Here is an 18,717-nt window from a genome sequence, read left to right on the forward strand (position 1 = left end):
AAGAAAGGCTTTGAATGTGCTTCTATTATTAATGTGGGTTTTCCGCATGTTGTTCAATCTCTATTTTAGTGCCGGTCCCCCCTTAACAAATTTCCTAAGTAAGTGTAAGGTCAAGAATACTGGATGAAGCGACAATTAACTTGTGAAAAGCTGTGTAAATATCAGAGGTTGGAAACATAGATCATGAATATGCTTGAATGAACCGGTTTCGTGTGCATATGAAGAATGTTATTGTCTGTGTGCATGTGTACATGCATACTTGTGTCATCTCACTACCCGTCTATATGCTTGTCTGTGAGTGCATGGAATTTGTCCAATGACCTGTACATATTGTATGTTTTGGGCTTTCTACAGTGTGTTTGCAGATTTTGAAGGAGAGCTTGCCCTCACTTGCCTCAGAGGCCCATTGATGGGACCAGACCATCACACACATTGGTTAGAGGCCACAGGCTATCAAACTTCATATGGCTACCATGTGTCAGTCCAGTGATGTGACATTTCACATAATATTTTTTATGCATAATACTATTTTCTATAGCAAATGAATAAGGATAACGTGGTTTATGTAGTAGATCATTATTTTATATGTATACTCATTACTGCTGAAATTGAGTTCAAGTAATTGGGATGTAAATGTCATGCTGGTGGTGCTTAAGATATTTAGTATGTAACATGTGTGTGTTATTACAGAAGTATTCATTTTTATACACATTTTATTTGTTGAATGCTTGTCTTTTAGCTCTGACACAAAAACATCACAAAGGACAGTAACATATATTACTGATTTTGATGTTTTTCCCACATTTTAACAATAGAAAACTATACATTACAAGCATATCAAATGTTCTAAATTCCCAATGTATTAGATTATTCTAGATTATGCTAGAAATTAATAGGATTATTTGCCACGGAGTAAAAAGACGACCGATTTGAATAATTAAATATATAACATTTAGCTGAAAATAAATGGCTGACAAATTACGCTTGTCCACTCAGGGACTAGACCAAGAGGATTTAAGGATGTGTTTATTTGTCCAGTCCAGTGTTCCCTTTATAAACATGGATGGACATCTACTGGCCTTTTGAGGGCACTGCTTTTTTCTTATTTGTCCGTCTAGATCAGATTTGCTGTCTATCACTTGCATACCTTCTTGTTATTTAGGCTCAGCAGTTTTGTGCCTGTATGGCAGCTGATAAATACTGCTTTGAGCCCTACTTTGGACATTACTACTCTACTGAGTTTACTTGTTATGAATTAATTCATTAAAGTTTTGGAAGTTTTAATGTGAAAAATAGTTCAGTCACAGTAACACATTTGTCCAGCCCACGTCTCTCTGGGAATTTTGCACTCACTTCTGTGGATTAATACTTCAAAGTCTCCTTAAGCCGTTGTGTTTTGATCATTTGATTGGTAGGTGCTCTTTTATTTTGATTGTCTTATAATTCAAACGCAGGCTGCGTCAGTCTGTGACATGAAGCGGAACGGCTTAAGTTGTTGAAGTGACACCTCAAAGGCTACTACCACAGAGTGGAAAAAAAGAGGGGAGACCAAATTGGACAGGAAGACTAGAGGAGCGAAGGAGATAACACATAACATGAGAATTACAACTGCCAATTCACTGAGTGAAAGATTTAATTAAATTCATAATTTTCACCGCCTCAGCCTTAGGGATTCCTAGGCAGTGACCTCACAGACAGTATTGTTTTCCTGCAGAGGACACGAGGCTGCAAGGAATGGGATTACACATTCTTGCGTATTGACATCAGTTTCCTCTTTCTCCATCTTTATGGAAATAGACAAGATGTAAAGAGCTGGAACGTTGTTATCATCGAGTGGGTCATTATGGTGCCGTTTGTTTCAATCCAATCCTAAATTAAACAACTAAAGAACATGATCAGGCAGCTTTTGTGACATCTATGACGTAACTTAAATACATATTTAGATCTATTACATCTTCATGTAATGTTGTAAATTGCAACTTCTTAACATATTTGTTTATTATTATTATTATTACATTTAATTTAATTTAACACAGGTAGGGAACAAAAGTGTTACTAATTGCTGTGATCCTGTGAAGGGGTGGGATTAAATGAACTGCTTCTTTCTACTCTTTTCTTTTAGACACATCGAAGTGTGAAACTGTAATTATATGATGTATCACAATGAAACCTTGTAGGCATGTTCCAAATAAACTATATTTAAAATATTACAAGATTAATATTTTGGTTATTTGTATATCCTTCTATTTCTACTGGCTCAGATTTAATGAACCACTTCTGAAATATACTTTTAAAGAGCATTGTTGGCCCGTGTCCACATAGCGCCCTGCCACACCCAGGAGCAGAGACCGCTCACGACGCATTTACTCTTACATCCATCTATAGACCTTGAAAATAAAAATAAAAGTATTTTGAAACTTTTTTTTAAAGGGGACCTATGATGATTTTAATCTACATTTAAATTTACTTCGGTGTGGTGTAGATAACTTGTATTGGATAAGCTTTGGTGTAAATTTTGCTCCACAGGTTTTTTTAGTCTTCCTGCAAGATTGCAAATGAAACTTAACTGATCTAATGGGGGAGTAGTTTATCCTCTCCCTTTAGAGTTGGCAATGGTGTACGGCAGGGTGGGCTTTTATCACCAGGCCTATTTAGCCTGTATATGGATGATCTGTCAGGGCAGTTGAGTGATTGCAGAACACGGTGCATCATTGGGAACACCTTAATCAATCACTTTATGTACGCTGATGATTTGGCCATTATACCGCCCAGTAGTGCAGGGTTCCAACAGCTTCTTAACATATGCTCAGACTATGGAGTCAAGTTTGACATCAAGTATAATGCCACAAAGAGTATGGTAATGATATGTAGGACCAAGGAGGATCAACATCTTAATTTCCCAGTTTTCTACTTGTCTGGTCAAACCCATGTCAAATACTTAGGCCACATCATCAATGACAAGATGGAGGATGATGCTGACATCAGAAAAAAGCTGTATGTCCAAGCCAATATTTTTCATTTCATTTCATTTATTTATTTATTTCAGGCAATGACATAAAAAAGTACAAAGTTGACAACACATAATATAAATTAATATAGTGCAAAAGGTCATGTATAGTATGTAATGCATGATTGTCCAGTTTTGCCTGAAAGGGAGTGGGAAGAAGATAATTTATTTAATCCCACACCCTGTTCTCCATTCAGTGATTATTCACATGAGTTTCACTCTAACTTTGTTCAAGGTTTATAATACAGATGTTGTATCATAGTGGCATTACCACAGGTAACAATAATTATTACACTGTAACAATAATTTGTATCAACAATGTAGGAATAATGAATATACCAACAATGGTAATAGACAACAAAGCAATAATGGTAAGGAAGCATTGAGCACATGTTAACACTTTGAGACAGAGTATAGCAGCAGGTCAATTTAAAGACCCTCATCTCTATATTTGAACCAGACCCCATGTTTGTGTAATAGTTTAAATCGATTAATAGTTTGGCATTGCTTGTGTTGTAAGTCCAGTTTGTTCTATAGTTTTACTCCGCATACAGACACACAAAAATGTTTACAAGTGGTTTGAGCTCTCGGCAATAAGAAATATCCAAAGCCTCTCAAGTTTTGAGCCTGCACTCGTCTTATAAAAAAACGTTGTAGATTAGGCGGCAATAATTTGTTAAATGCTTTATATAAGATTATTAATGTATTATATTTAACTAGGTCATCAAATTTGAGCAACTTTGATTGCATAAACAGATTATGAGTATGTTCTAAATAACCAACGTTGTGAATGATCCGCACTGCTCTTTTCTGTATTATGATCAGAGGATGAATTGTGTTGTGGTAAGTATTCCCCCATACTTCATCACAGTATGCAAGGTATGGGAGTACCAAGGTGCAGTATAGAGTACGAAGTGCATTTTCATTGAGGTATAGTTTTGCTTTGTTTATAATTGACAGGCTTTTGGAGATATGTTGGTGAGAAAATGTCACTACTGTTCTGATGAAGCGAAGGTGTACTTGTTTAGAGCTTACTGCACCCCTATGTACACAGCACCCCTCTGGGTGAGGTTAAAAAAAGAGAGCTTGCGCAAACTCCCGGTTGCATATAATGACTGTCTCAGAATCCTGCTCAGAAAGCCCAGGGGTAGTAGTGCCGGCAAGCTTTTTCGTGATTTAGGGATAAACACCTTCCACGGCACCCTGAGAAAACTGATGTTTAAGTTTATATGTAGATTGCAGGGCTCCGAGAATTATCTTATTATACAGATAACCAATCCTAGGTGTAGTTCTGTTAGGTACCAATCGTATATATGGAAACACTGGTATCTGCGCCTTTTATAGAATGTGTTGACGCATTTAAAAAGTATATATATGTATATATATATGTGTATATATATATATATATATATATATATATATATATATATATATATATATTTTTTTATTGCTGCTTTTATTTATTTATTAGATGCCTTTTACTGAGTATGGACAAGCACTATTTTAATATTATGTGATAATGCCTTTTATACTGAATTTTTTTGTTTTGTTTCATGTACTGTATGTGATTGTATATCTACTTGGACGTTGGAGTCTGCAATAAAGCTTGATGGGGTGTACACCGCCTTCCGCCCGAATGCAGCTGAGATAGGCTCCAGCACGCGACCCCAAAAGGGACAAGCGGTAGAAAATGGATGGTTGGATGGATGGTTGATTGTATTGAAAATGTTCACAAAGATATATCCAAGTCGCTGCTATTTTTTTTTTTTCAAAACATGGTCAAAAACAAGCTTTAAATAGATTCACCAGGTCACAACATAAAGTACACCTATACACTTGCGGATCGATTCAGACTGCATAAAAAAGCTTCTCTTAGCAGCGTTTATGTCGCTGCATGTTGCACATCTGTGTTATGCGCATGCCAAGATTAGATACAATTAATTATTTCCGGTTTTGTGTTTCCCTTACAGCTTGAAGCACAGAGCTTTACTTAATGTTTAAATAAGTGCGTATACCTCGCTCTGACGTCACTATGTAGCAAGAACCCCACGGGCAGAGGAATCTAAAACATCGTAGTAGCATTTATAGGTCAGAAAAGACACAATTCATTATAAGTCCCCTTTGAGGGAAAAAATACCGGTTTATTAAATCCAGGTCAATATAGTAATATTTTTTTCAACACTGTCAGCTTTGCTATTTAATACACTAGTTTGTTACACAATTATACATTTTGTTTGTCTATTCCTTTTGTTCTTCAGGGATGGATGTGGACATAGAGAACCAGGGTCCAGGGCAGTACTCAAATCCAGAGTTTTACATGGACTCAGACATGTCTGCAGAGACAGGATGGGTCTCTTGGGCTTGGTCCTTCGTTCCAGCCCTAGTAGGCTCAGAGGAGGGGGAAGAAGGTCTTTTCTTGCAGGGAGAGACTGGAGGCGTCCCAAACAATCCCCAACAACACACACTTAAGGATCCCATTGTGTCCATTGGGTTCTACTGTACTACGGCTGCTCTTACATTTAAGGTAATAAACTACTGCAGTATTCTTGTAACTAAATCCTACTCAAATGTCATGCTAACTTTTTGGTATCACGTCTTCCCTAAACAAAGTATGACAGATGAAAAGCATTAAAAAAATAATAGAACATTGTGAAGTACTTTTCTGATTTTTATGTTTTGCAACGCTTCAGAGCTACATGCCAACAACATTACAGTACATACTGTACGCCAAAAATACAAATTATTTCAACATGAAGGGTAGTGATATACATTGTTGTAAAGTACATGTGTTTTATCGCTATATTTATATATGACATGAAGTATATATGCGTGTGTCACACTAAGGCCGTGTTTATATGACGATGAACTCTTTAAAAAAATATGCCTCCTTCCACATGAGTGTAGTTTCAAAGCAGTCTGTCTACACTAAAACACATTAATTCACTGTCATGAGCATTTTGTCCAATTGTAAGCCTGGAAAAGCAGCCAAGGCTGACTTAGTGATATTATATTATACATTATTTTTAAAATCAGCGCACACTTACATGGAGCTCAGGCCCGTAGGTGTAATAAGACACAGGTATGCGCGTCTGCCGCTGCAAGAAAAAAAAAACAATGCTCGTGGCATAATACCTAATCTGTGCTTTAATATAGTGACAAATTAGATGTACAATGACTTCTACATTATCTTCATAATTGGCGGACACTTACATGGAGCCCAGGAATCATCATTAATATTTTTTTGTCACCCGAGCATGTTATAAAGCACATGTTTCTGCCACTTCACATTACTGTAACACTCGTAAGTAAATATTTTCATGTTCTGTTAAATAAGGTTTAAAAAACATTGTTTTTTAAAACTTCACTAGGACTGCAGATATTGATTATTTGGTAATTGAGTAATATATTGATTAGTTTGTTTGATTAACCAAGTAATTGGAGAAAACACACTTTACAGCCCCAATGTGTATTTTAGGGAAAATAGTAAACCCCGGCCGAGTCATACCAAAGACTATAAAAATGGCACCCGTTACCTCCCTGCTTGACACTCAGCATCAAGGGTTGGAATTGGGGGTTAAATCACCAAAAATGATTCCCGGACGCGGCCACCGCTGCTGCTCACTGCTCCCCTCACCGCCCAGGGGGTGATCAAGGGTGATGGGTCAAATACAGAGTATAGTTTCGCCACACCTAATGTGTGTGTGACAATCATTGGTACTTTAACAACAACCTTTCTGCTTGCCATAACCTTCGATCTTTTTTTTGCTAAATCCAACAACACTGAAATTGCGTTTCTGCTGTTCGCCACCACGAAGATGACGGCATCCACACCGTTCTCATGTGTTCTCTATAGCAGCTGCCTACACTGTCAGTATATTTTTGTTTAGTACACTCATTAAACGATTAATTACAACAGAATATAAATATAAATTAATCAAAATAAATCGATTTAACTGAGGATTGTTGCAGCCCTACTCTTCACAATGGCTGACCTATTCAAAAGCCAGTTTTTTTTTGTTTTGTTTTTCCTTAAAAAGCCAGTTTTTAAGGAAGAAAGTATATGTTTGTGTGTGGACAAGAAGCCAAAATGCATACAGTATGCGTTTTTTAAATATCTGCGTTAATGTGGATGTGGCCTAAGCTATTACCTGTTATTCTGTGGAACAATGTTATCACGATTAAGGATATTTTTGTGTTCACACATCCAGTACAACCCTTTTCTCTTTTTCATTTCAGACTTTTTTCTAGTTCAGTTCTTCTGTACATCCCACTTCTAAATCTTGCTACTCAAGCAAATCCTATACAGTAGTTGATGTAGATGCCCATATCGGCTGTAAAGATTTACTTTACAAAAGAGAAGTGTGGGATACTTCTCTTGTTGCCTTATTTGTATTTGACTTCATTAAATGGATTTATATTATTATTTGGTGCAGCCGGGCCGGAGCAGGATGGGATAGACAGAGAAAAAAAAGGAAGACGGAGGGGGAAATTGCGGGGACAAGAGAGGGATAAGACAGAGAGACAACATCAACAGCAAACACAACAATAACAATAACAACAACAGAACAACATCAGCAAATAGGATACCTACAAATATGATGGTAAAAGTGATAGCAAAGAAGCAGTTAGTGAAATAAATAATAATACAGAAATGACAATTAACATTATTACACTACAAATGGAGCAATACAAATACCAATAGAAATAGCACTATTGATAATGAATAATAACAATAATTACCTCTATTATCAACAATACAATTGTTCAAATGCAACAATAAATATATTTAATGATAACTTGAAATACAAAAGAAAGCAGACAAATGGAGGGGAACAAAAGGAAGCCAACTATATTAACCTTGTAGATTGTTATAGTAAGAATAGGTTAAGCTTTGTCAGTGTGCCATGTGTTACCCAGTTTTCCCGTAGGCAACGTTAATATATGTTTGATGAAACGTGATTATATGCATGAGTGTTTGTATGTATATGTACTTGTATATGTACAGTATGTGTATATGTATGTTTGTACAGTGAATGTATATGTACAGTATGTATGCTTGTACAGTCATTTTTTAAGTGTGAGTCTTAGAGGACAGCTTGATCCCTAGCAAGTTTCACTGCTCTTTGTCTCTGTGTGCGGTATAGACAAGGAGAGCAGAGGGAAATTGTGTCTCAGGCCACATTGTTTTAAACATTATACATGGATAACTGTTCCGAAAAAGATCCCATTATTTAATCCTGACGGTTCTGGCAATGCATTCTTTTAGATATTACTGGTGTGTATTTGTGTGTAGTTCCGAGTGTGTGTGTTTAGTCAAGAGGCGAGGTATTGTGCTTCTCTAATCATATTTAAGTTACATCCTTTTTTAATATAACGTCCAGGAATTTGCAGGTTAGTATGCACACGTGATTAAGTGAGAATTGGAGAGGAAGGCAGTGAGGGTGAGAGAATCTGCTCCATCAGTAGGGATAATAAGACACAGCTGCTTCTTGTTCTGCACCTGCTTCCTGTGTAAAAGTTGAATGGGTTGAGTCCTGCACAGTTCTGTTCTACACCCACAGTTGTTATATGGGCTAAACTCTAAAGCATCACTGCTCTGTCTTGTTGCAACCAGCAAGTTTTGACCAGATGCTCTATCGCTCTTTTTGTCCCTGGTTCTGTTTGACCTTCACCCAAAGGAATAAACGCATTACTGGACAATCCCTCCTCTAGCGTAACAGTTTTCTGTATCTTTTTTTGTTCGTCATGTTCTGATCAGAGGCAAATTGTGGCCTACCAAAAAACTAAATAAGAGTTGTTGTCACGTGGTTTGATGTACTTGTTTTATAAAGTTTGTAAGAAAAATCTAATTGTAGTTTCAACCTAGGAAAAAGTCCTCTGTTGTTGTTTAGGTGTTCAGTAATATTTTGTATGGCTATTGTCTGTCCGACATTGGTGGCTTAGCTTAAATTCAGCAGCACACAAGGTATTTTGTGAAAAGGGTTTTCTTGTTTTTTCACAATGATAGCACAAAAAACACATTTTATTCTTCAAATATGCTTTAACAAGCTTCTTTAGAGAAAGGATCAATCGACCTAATATTCTAACAATTTAAAAAAACGTGCAACAGCGGTTACGTTTCTCCTTAACATTATCTTTATTGTAATATGTGATGCACTTGATTTACTGTAGTCAAGCTTGGTTATTTGTGAAACATGACAATCGGACATGACCCGTTTTTGTGTCTTATTTTTTCAGCTGACAGAGTCCCAGGCAGAAAGCAGCTACTACAGCCCTCAGAAGGTGAAGTCAAGAGAAGTTATGTGCCTGGTACAAGAAGGAATAACCATTGAGGTAAACATCTTCTTTATTTATTCTTATTGTTAGCACACCTAATTGTGTGTTGTCATAAGTCAGTGTTTCTATATTATACTCTCCTTACTGAATGGTGTTAAGCTAACTAAGATAAAGAACAATGAATCTTTAGTTTTGACTGACTTGATTCAAAATCATTCATCAAATCCAATAACTGATGTTGAAGAAAAACTATTTAATGAACTGCATCTGCTTTTCTTGATATGTGGAATTAGTTTTGGAAAAGGGGAATTATTTGCTCCAGCTCTGTTCTGTTATCTTTTGTAGGTGCTGTTAATGGGGGAGCCCTTCTTTGACTGTCAGATTGGCGTTGTGGGTTGCCGGGCTCTTTGCATGAAAGGCATCATGGGAGTACAGGATTTTGAAGAAAACATCAACCGATCTGAAGAGGTAAAGGCAACCTTAAAACATCAACAATAAAATCAAGCCTGGATGAATGTTATAATAATGGGCCTTCTTGAAACTTTTTCCGAAAAGTTGGAACTATAGAAAGGGAAACCACCGGTAAATGTAACTATTCACCTTACTAGGGCTGTACACCCCATTTATGCATCTTCATTGTCCAAACTGAGGTTTTAACTTATACACTGTGGTTGACGTAAACCATTAATTGTACACTTATTGGTCGAAGAAATTTGAAACTAGTGCGTCCTCACTAAGTATTCTAATTCTTTCGCATTTCATTTAAATATACACAGCTTTAAATTACAAAATAAACATGTATGCTAATAAAAGCTAACACTATCCCATCACTCTATGGCCACTGCTTTATTATTATGGATAAGCGGAAGAAGATGGATGGATTATTACGTCTTTAGTTTGGGCCACTGATTTGTCGAAGTGCGTGCAAGAGTCACATACTTAAAGGGGAACTGCACTTTTTTTTAAAATTTTGCCTATCGTTCACTATCCTTATGAAATACATTACCACCATATATATTTTTTAATGCATTCTAACTCAAAATGTGATCAAAAGTCTGCTTACAATGGAGCCTACGGGAGCCGCTCTGGTCTGACTATAAAGCCCTTAAAAACATCCAAACACCTCCATCAATGTTTTATATACATGAAGTTAATATATATGTAATGTAGTAACAAACACATTTATAATATTTCATATTCACGTATTTTGATCATTTTAAGCATACGCAACGCATTAATTTCAAAATTGCATTACGACGTTCTCTTTTTTTTTTGTCAACATAACTGATTTTTTTTTCACAGTAGACTTCGAGAGCCAGCAAACATAGTGAAACATTAATTACTGTACAAGGTCTGCTGTCATTAGGATGCAGACTGCTAGGATGTTCATATATTCCCGTTTAGATGAAGAATTACTCATAATCTTCGCGAAGAAAAGGGGGTTGACCCAGGCGTATTTTCGTGTCGTTCTTGCCTTTCCTGAGTCTAAATTGGCTGTCAATGTGTACCAACTTGTCGGATTACATCCTCATCTTTCTACTATACAGGTGAGAGGCATGATTTATGATCTAGAATAAAGTTTGACGAGCAAGGAAAAGACGTAGCAGCTGATCAGTCGATCATGCAGACACAGACACTCAAGTTCGTGATAACGGTACAGCTATACATAGTTTGTCTGTGTTAGCGCTTTTAATAACAGTATCACTTTTACTTGGTTAATATTCAAGTCACAAATTGTAAATGGAGTATTGTTGGTGCTCTTCGGATGTTTTTTTATTGGGTTTTTCAGGCCGAGTGGAGGACCTCCCATTGACTCCATCGTAAACTGACTTTTATTTACGTTTATTCACGAGTTAGAATGTATTAAAAAAAACAACAACATCCGTAATGTCTTTTATAATAATTGTGAATGATAGGCAAAATTCCAAAATAGTGCAGTTCCCCAGCTGTTGATTTTTTTTTTTTTTTTCAAATATAAATGCCCAAATGTATTTTTTGTGACTTGTAGTCACATTGCTTTGTTCTCTTTTTATATGATTTTATTATATGTTTTAAATAACAGTGGCTGGTGTTTTGAGCAGTGTTACTTTGTTGAATTGAGTGACAAGAAATCGGATTCAGATTTCAATTCCGTGGTTAAAACAAACTGCGTAAGTGTAGTGCAATACAAAATTGATATGGAATAGATCAACATCTAGAGTTTACATTGGTATATATTACAGTTTCCCTGTGTATTCTTCATGTCTTATTTCCTTTTTGTCTTATGTTTGTCTTCCTGCAGGATGCAGTGTTCTTCAGCTGTGGGGACAACCTAAGCAGCAAAGGAATGACCTACCTAACCAACTCTCTGTTTGACTACCGCAGTCCAGAGAACAATGGCGTCAGAGCAGAGTTCATCCTGGATACTGTTACTCACAAGGTCTCAACATTTCTTAAAGTTCCGTTCTCAAAACTACCATAGCGCCGACTCGATTTTTGTTTTACTGAATTTAACACCAACCAGTGTTCCCAACATTCAGTGCGTTATTTTCTCATTGTGAAAGAGAAATGTTGTCAGCTGTTTCGAATGACTTTGACAGAAATTATCAGATTTTTGTTTTAAACATATCCTCTTCAGCACATACGAAAAAAACAAGTTTTAGAGAGAACCATCCCAATAGGATGAAAGAAATCGTCACACAGTCATATGAAAGTGTACACCTTTTAATTACCACTTTTTCATTATAATATTTTGACCGCGCTCGTGATACATTGTAATTACAGAGTTTTTATATGAGGCGATGACAACTGTTGCTATATTCAGAGGTTCTAAGTACATGTGTTTTTATACTCTTTATTTCAAGTTGTTTTTCAGTAACCTCTCATCTAAACAAATCAATATAATAATTATTTACTTTAAAATCTGCACTTCTAATTTTAGTAAGCCAGCTGCTTGCTCCAATAGAGGAATTTTCCTCCTATTGAACTAGTAGACTTCCACACCATAGATTATGCCTGACAACTCTCAGCTCCCTTAATCTACCATCAGTGGTCGAGTGTTGACTTTACTCACAAATGCTCATGACCATCAGTGAAGCATTTGTTTGGACATCCATTCATCCATCTATTCAGGCTTGAAAGTCTTAAGAGTCAAAGGTTTTTCGTGTTAATTCATTAGTGGTTTTGAAATCAGCCAATGGCTTTGATCCAAAAGCATGCCAGAGCTATTAGCAGTCCCCTTATAAATATTACTTATTAACCTGCTTTTCTGATAAGAGCCTATTGAAATCTCTGTTTGGAGAGCTTGGGATTGTTAGTTAGGTTAAGTGTATGTGTGTCTGCTTTGGTTTGTTGTGAGTGTTTTGTGTGTCTTCTTTCATACACTCACTCAAATTTTGTGGTTAATAATTTAACTGTGTAAAAGAAATACAACAGTGAAATATATTTTGTTTGCATTTGAGCACTTTGTTTTGTTTTCTTTTGTTATTTTGTAACTGATGAATTCAAAGGTTAGCCCTTGCAGTGAAGGCTGTCACCATGATGCGAGCTAATGCTGGCATAGTCAAAAGAATCGTAAAGGAAAGTTATGACTCAGAGGTTATGTTAGACAAATTCCGGATTATTTCATTTAATTATCCAAATGTACAAAAATAATGTTCAATGGCGGCCACAATGACCAAACATTGATGTGGTGAATGAGAGAGATGACAGAGTGCTGTTTTCAGGTGGTTTAATGCAGTTTATTGTGACTTTCGAATACGTAATGCTGGAGTCTTACATAGTCTTACTTTAATAACACAATAATCCCTGTAAGTTGTTTTTAATGATTGGAGGGTAGTTGCCAAATATGCCTTGATTTATATTTATATCAAGAACTTTACGGCTGTAAAGCAGACATGCTTACCACACTGCCACTGCTCTGACCTAAACTTTAATAATTAACTGATTTAGCTCTTGATATGACCTTGATATGACCTTGCTATTTCTGTGAGACTTAGACCCAATTCTGTCCTGCTGGTGTGATTTTGAAGCTTTGAATAACATACAATACAGGCTCCAACCTTGTTTATAATTCCAGTCATTTTGCTACGGTCTGTTGTGACTGCTACACCAGAAACTGCCTCTCTAAAAGCCCAAACAGTCTTTTGTGGAACGTAGTCCGCAGAGGTATGTCCGTACTCAAAGCGGACGTCCGCCAGGCCTGTGCGTGTGAAGCTAAAATTTTATGAACCTGTGGACTCTCCTCTATTCACATTTTCCCACATTAAATCAGACACCAATCTGCATTTAGCCGCCAAAGCATTTAAAGAATCAAAATCAAGCCAATGTACAAAATGCTTTTCACGACTCACCTCTGAGACTATTTTTGACATAGTTGATGGCCCAGTTGATAACTGACTGCAATATTTTGCCCGAAGCACTCGTTTCATGTGGTATTTAATGGAGGTACATACCACCGACCGTTTCCTTAGTTCACTGCTTTGCAAAACCAGCAGACAGAGCAGCTCCACTTCCTCATCGTCAGTGAAGTGCGCATGACAGAAAAGTGTCAACAACGCTCAGGGGTTGCGGAAAATGTAGTGTTTCACAGGAAACTACAAGTAGAATTGCATGTGACTATGGAAGCTCTGACAACTGCGGGCATTCCGCACAGAGTACGCTTCGCCCACAGTGCGCTGGAGTCTGTGAGCACCAGTCTCTTGGTACTATTAGCGTTGTACTTTTAGTTCATAACATTTTAGTTACCGTAATTAGTACCTACATACTCACCACTGCCCATTTTTAGTGTTCTGGCTGTGGCCAAGAGGTTCTGATGCAAGATTCCACATTTGACCCATTCATTAGTCCGCCAAGCGGTGACCTCTTCCTGTACCTGAAACAACCCCAAAGCAGAATATTGTCACCTCCATAATTTTCAATATTTTTCTGCCTACAAATGAGATGAGTATAGTCGAGTTGATGCCAAGGAGTTAAATTTTGATCAAAGCTAACCACATCACATTCTTTTAAGCTTTCTCTGAATCATTTAGGTTTTGTCTAACTTCAAATGGGCCCGTACATTTGTCTTCTTGAGGAAAATGACCTCTGCAAGATGTCAGTCCATTTAAGTGAAGTGTGTTCCCAGTGTTTTTCTTTCTTTGGTTCCAACTCCCTTGATCATTAACCAGCTCCTCCTGTGTAATTCTAGGTCGATCCCCTCACTCATTTAAAAATTATCCTAATTATCTTTACCCAAGGAGGTGAGAAGTTGCGTGACGCGCCAGAGTTCGGGTGATTGACTGTTACCTTGCGTATCCTCTATTTCAGAATTATGGCCGTATGTCTTACCAAGCTTCTTGCTGAAGGAACATAATTCATTTGTGTTCCCTAATGGGTACAAAACCAGAGGTTTCTGGTTGGTAGGGGATCGCTCATTTGTAAATTGCTGAACTTGGACACAATCAAATAATTATTTTGTCATAAAAGGCACCAGAAATTGTATTTAAAGATCAGCTCTCAATAGCTTTTTTTAATCTTAGACTTAACCCCTCTTGGTTGAATGCATGATGACCCCGGTCATTGCAGTCTTGAAGGCTGCTTGTTTGCGCCCTCACTGCCATGTTTACCTAACTCTTCTTTTGTTTGACAGGAGACCTACACAGAGATAGCAGGCATGCAGCGCTTTGGTGCTTTTTACTTGGATTACCTCTACACAATGGAGAACAGCAGCGGCAAAGGTATTGTCTTAGTCATTCCACCTCACAGAGCTTGTTTGCTCACCTTTCCACTTTTTTTTTTCCTTTATGCTTGTCATGTTCTCTTCTGCTCCAGCTTGCCTCTCCTTTCTTCCTATCAGTTTTGCGCTTTCCATCTCATTCTCCTCTCTTCATCTTTCTTTTTCTCCCTTTCCCTCTTCTCTGTCAAACAAGACCTCTAGAGACTTGAATAAAGAGATTGTCTTGTTTAACTCGCAGCCACCTGGTCCTTGACCCTTTCTGTCCTCTTTCTCACCCCAACTTACCTGCAGGGCAACTGTCAGAAGTGTTTAGTCTGCTGACACATATTTGAGTTTCTTAGTCCTTGATGCTTGTTGAAACACTGTTCCGTCCCTGTCTCTCTACCTGTAAGCCCTTGATAAAGTGAATAGGGTCCTATTGCCTAATTAGGTGTCACTCTTTTTGACATTCATACTTCTTTCCTACTGAACCTACAAATGTGTCACATACTCTAGTACAGTGTGATTACTGAACATTCACACTGAACTGGCTGTATGATGTATAATTATGAGGGTAATTCAGATACATTATCAAATCTGACTGACATTAAAGATATACAGCTGCTCAGAATCCCAGAGAGTAATGTGGTTTTGGCTTGCTTTAAGGCAAAACGTAGTTCGACAGACTTAATTCAATCTTTTTTAAGCTGAATTTTTGCCAAATTGCACTTTACTGTGGATTTTGTGTAGGCTTAGGGTGCACCTTGACTATAAGTGTGCCACCTTCTGGGGGATCAGTTTGATTTCCTGATGCTGAGAATTTAGCTGGGTTAATTTCAACTCAAGTTGCAACAACACGATATGGACACAGCACAATTTGTCTGTTGAAATATACTGATTGAAGTCTGTAATATGAGTTAACCCATTGTCCACAATTCATGTGTTTTGTCTTTAGAAAGCCTGGTGATAGTTTGGGCCGTGTCGACACAAACACGGCTATTTTCAAAACGGTTATTTGACTCTATTGTAAAAGAAAAAAATCTCCATCCACACAAGTGGAGTAAAAAAAAGTCTGTTCACATAAAACGCCTGCACGTTTTGGCCAATAAGAAGCCTTAAAAAGCAGTCATAGCTGTCTTTGTCACGTATTACTTGAACGCCTCTTCATATAGTGATACGGTGGAACCTCAATTTACGAGTATTTTGACATGTGACTTGGCTTTTTGTTATGCTTTAAGTTGCAAGCATTAATTTAGGTGTCAAGCATCCCAGCCACTATTAGTAATTGTCCACAGTCCAAAGCCACATATCAACACAATCCTGCCCTCCAACCACCGGAACTGAGATTTGGAGTGTGATGCACCGAATCAGAAAAACAAACCATTAAAAACATGTCCTGATGTGTAACAGACTCCGCAAGGCAGCCCGACCGCAGCAGTATTTGTCTGCACCACTCCAAAGCAGCATTAAGCTTCTGTGCCAAAACAACATTCACACAGCACACATTTATCCATGAAAAAAATGAGAAGCTGTCAAATGGTCTGCCTTATGTGTTTGACTTTGTTCTTTTCTCCTGATTCTACAAACTGGTTGATTGAGCATTAGCCCTGCTCACTTGGTCTTATGCAGACATCGTTGTCGGTTGCTGTCAACTCTGACCTCTCCTGTCCGTCACTCATAGACGTCCGTGTTCACCATAAACAACGATTTCCTAGTTCCTATTGTAACACGGTGCAGAAACACGCCGAGAAGATCGTCGGAGAAACCGCATTAGTCTGGTGCCCAAGGTAAATGTTGTGTAATGTTCATAAGACTACTGTAGTTGTTTGTAATCCATTCTATTGTATTGATTTTCAAACAGTAATTATCTAAAAATGTGGATTTCTTTTTAAAAGGAATGTTACATGTTAACATTTTGTATTTTGGGGAGGGGTTGGGGTGCGACGGCCAAACACAGATTAAATTGATTTTAAAGGGTCGTCGCTGATATTTGAGATACGTGAGATTTACAGCACAAACTTGCAGGACGCGCAGCAAACAACGTTTGTTTAAAAAAAAAAAAGCCTATGCGTGTTATAAAGCCTAGGCTTGTGCTGGATAAAATTAAAACCAACACCTGGAAGTTAGGAACTTTGTGTTTTATAAAGTAAGGTTTAAACATATAAGCTAATGTTGCATGTTTCTTATGACAGAAGCCACAGTTTTTGGAAATGTGCACTCTGGCAGGAGTTTTTCAAACAGAAACCTGTGTTTTTTTGTGTATGAAAGGCCAACATTTTAGAATATGTTAAAATATTACAATATAATCATGTATTGGTGTGCACTGTAGACATACAGCTTTTTTACGAATTTATAAAACTAGCAAAAACATTACTAATATGTTTTTGTTTGAACAGCTCATTTGTTAGATGATAATCTAAATTAAGAAAAAAAAACATTGATACTGTTATCCTCGGCTGTCAAAGTTGTATTTTACAGTAGGATAAGTGTGGAATGAATGTGGTTACTCTTGTCAAATGGAATGCTTCTCTTCTGTCAGCTTTTCCCTCCTTCCCGCACACAGACCTGATCCAGTGTCAACCAAACAAATTAGTCTCTATTGCCACAGGACTAACAAACTCTGAGTCAACTGAAACATTAACCGACCCAAGTCACACTTACCACTGCCTTCACATTCAAGTACCTTTTTTTTTTTATCTTTGAAGACTGAGGCATATTTTAAATCCTTACTATAGTCTGCTTTCTCATGTCACTAACTCTTCAAACTGCAGCCATATTATTCATGATAACGCTTAATTCTTCTTCTAAATCAACTAGAGAAAGTGGCATTGCACATTGGCTTTTATAAATAACCTACATTTACAAAAAATGCTTCGTAGCTATTTTTTAGCTTATAAAGAGTTATGGCTGAACTGAAAAATGTTCTGTGGGGTAGTGGAATGTAATGAGAATAAAGCAAGTGTTGACCCTTTGTCCTCTTGCTTCTCGACCATTCATCCACCCCCTTCTTTTTAATTTCTCAGTTTTTATTGCTGGAGAGTAGTCTTTTAAGTGGAACTCTGGAACAGAGTCTTGCAAAGACCGAAGGGACAGCTGTGTGAGAGGAGTGGACATTTGTTATACTCATCATTGAAAAGTTGAGTTCTTTGGCTGGTTAAACTCCTTGCCACTCAATATGATCAGTTTTCTACTTCCAGATGACTGGAGGCTATTTTACTTGTTTAAGTGTCATATTTTTCATGCGTTATTAGGAATATTGGACAGAAGTAGAAATGTGTGTAAAATTGCCAGCAGGCTCAATTGTCCAATCTGAGTTTACAGTTTTGATAAACACTAAAATCTGTATATACACACTATATTGACAAGTATTATTATAACAGTTTTAGGACATTTGGTAATTACACCTAATGTACATATGCTGAAAATAAAGGAAATCATGTTGATTAAGTTGGTTCCCTTTCACAGCAAAGTTCACTCTTTTTTTGGAAGACTTTGTACATTGTGATGTTTGCCTGTGACACCTTTTGCCCATTCATACAAAGAAGTATTAAATAGGTCAGAGGTCCCTGATGTTGATTACAGGCAGAAAGTACAGGTCCTTGCTCACAATCTCTGTAGTATTTTATTCAAAAGGGTTTTGATGGGGTCAGGGCTCTGTGAGGTTCTTTCACACTGAACTCTTCTCACTGCACCTTAATGGGCATTCGTCTGTATACTGCAGCACAATAATGTGGAACAGAACATGACTTTCTGAAACTTC

General features: G+C 37.3%; 1 protein-coding gene across 1 annotated transcript in view; it reads left to right on the forward strand.

The window, feature by feature from the left end:
* LOC133660324 (intermembrane lipid transfer protein VPS13B-like) overlaps window positions 1-18,717 on the forward strand; it is a 563,168-nt gene that overhangs the window by 45,115 nt on the left and 499,336 nt on the right. The window contains 5 exon segments of the mRNA XM_062063728.1: window positions 5,266-5,531; window positions 9,245-9,340; window positions 9,629-9,751; window positions 11,565-11,702; window positions 14,892-14,979. Coding sequence (XP_061919712.1) covers window positions 5,266-5,531; window positions 9,245-9,340; window positions 9,629-9,751; window positions 11,565-11,702; window positions 14,892-14,979 — 711 coding nt within the window.

The sequence above is a fragment of the Entelurus aequoreus genome, linkage group LG11, assembly GCF_033978785.1.
Source record: "Entelurus aequoreus isolate RoL-2023_Sb linkage group LG11, RoL_Eaeq_v1.1, whole genome shotgun sequence".
NCBI lineage: Eukaryota > Metazoa > Chordata > Actinopteri > Syngnathiformes > Syngnathidae > Entelurus > Entelurus aequoreus.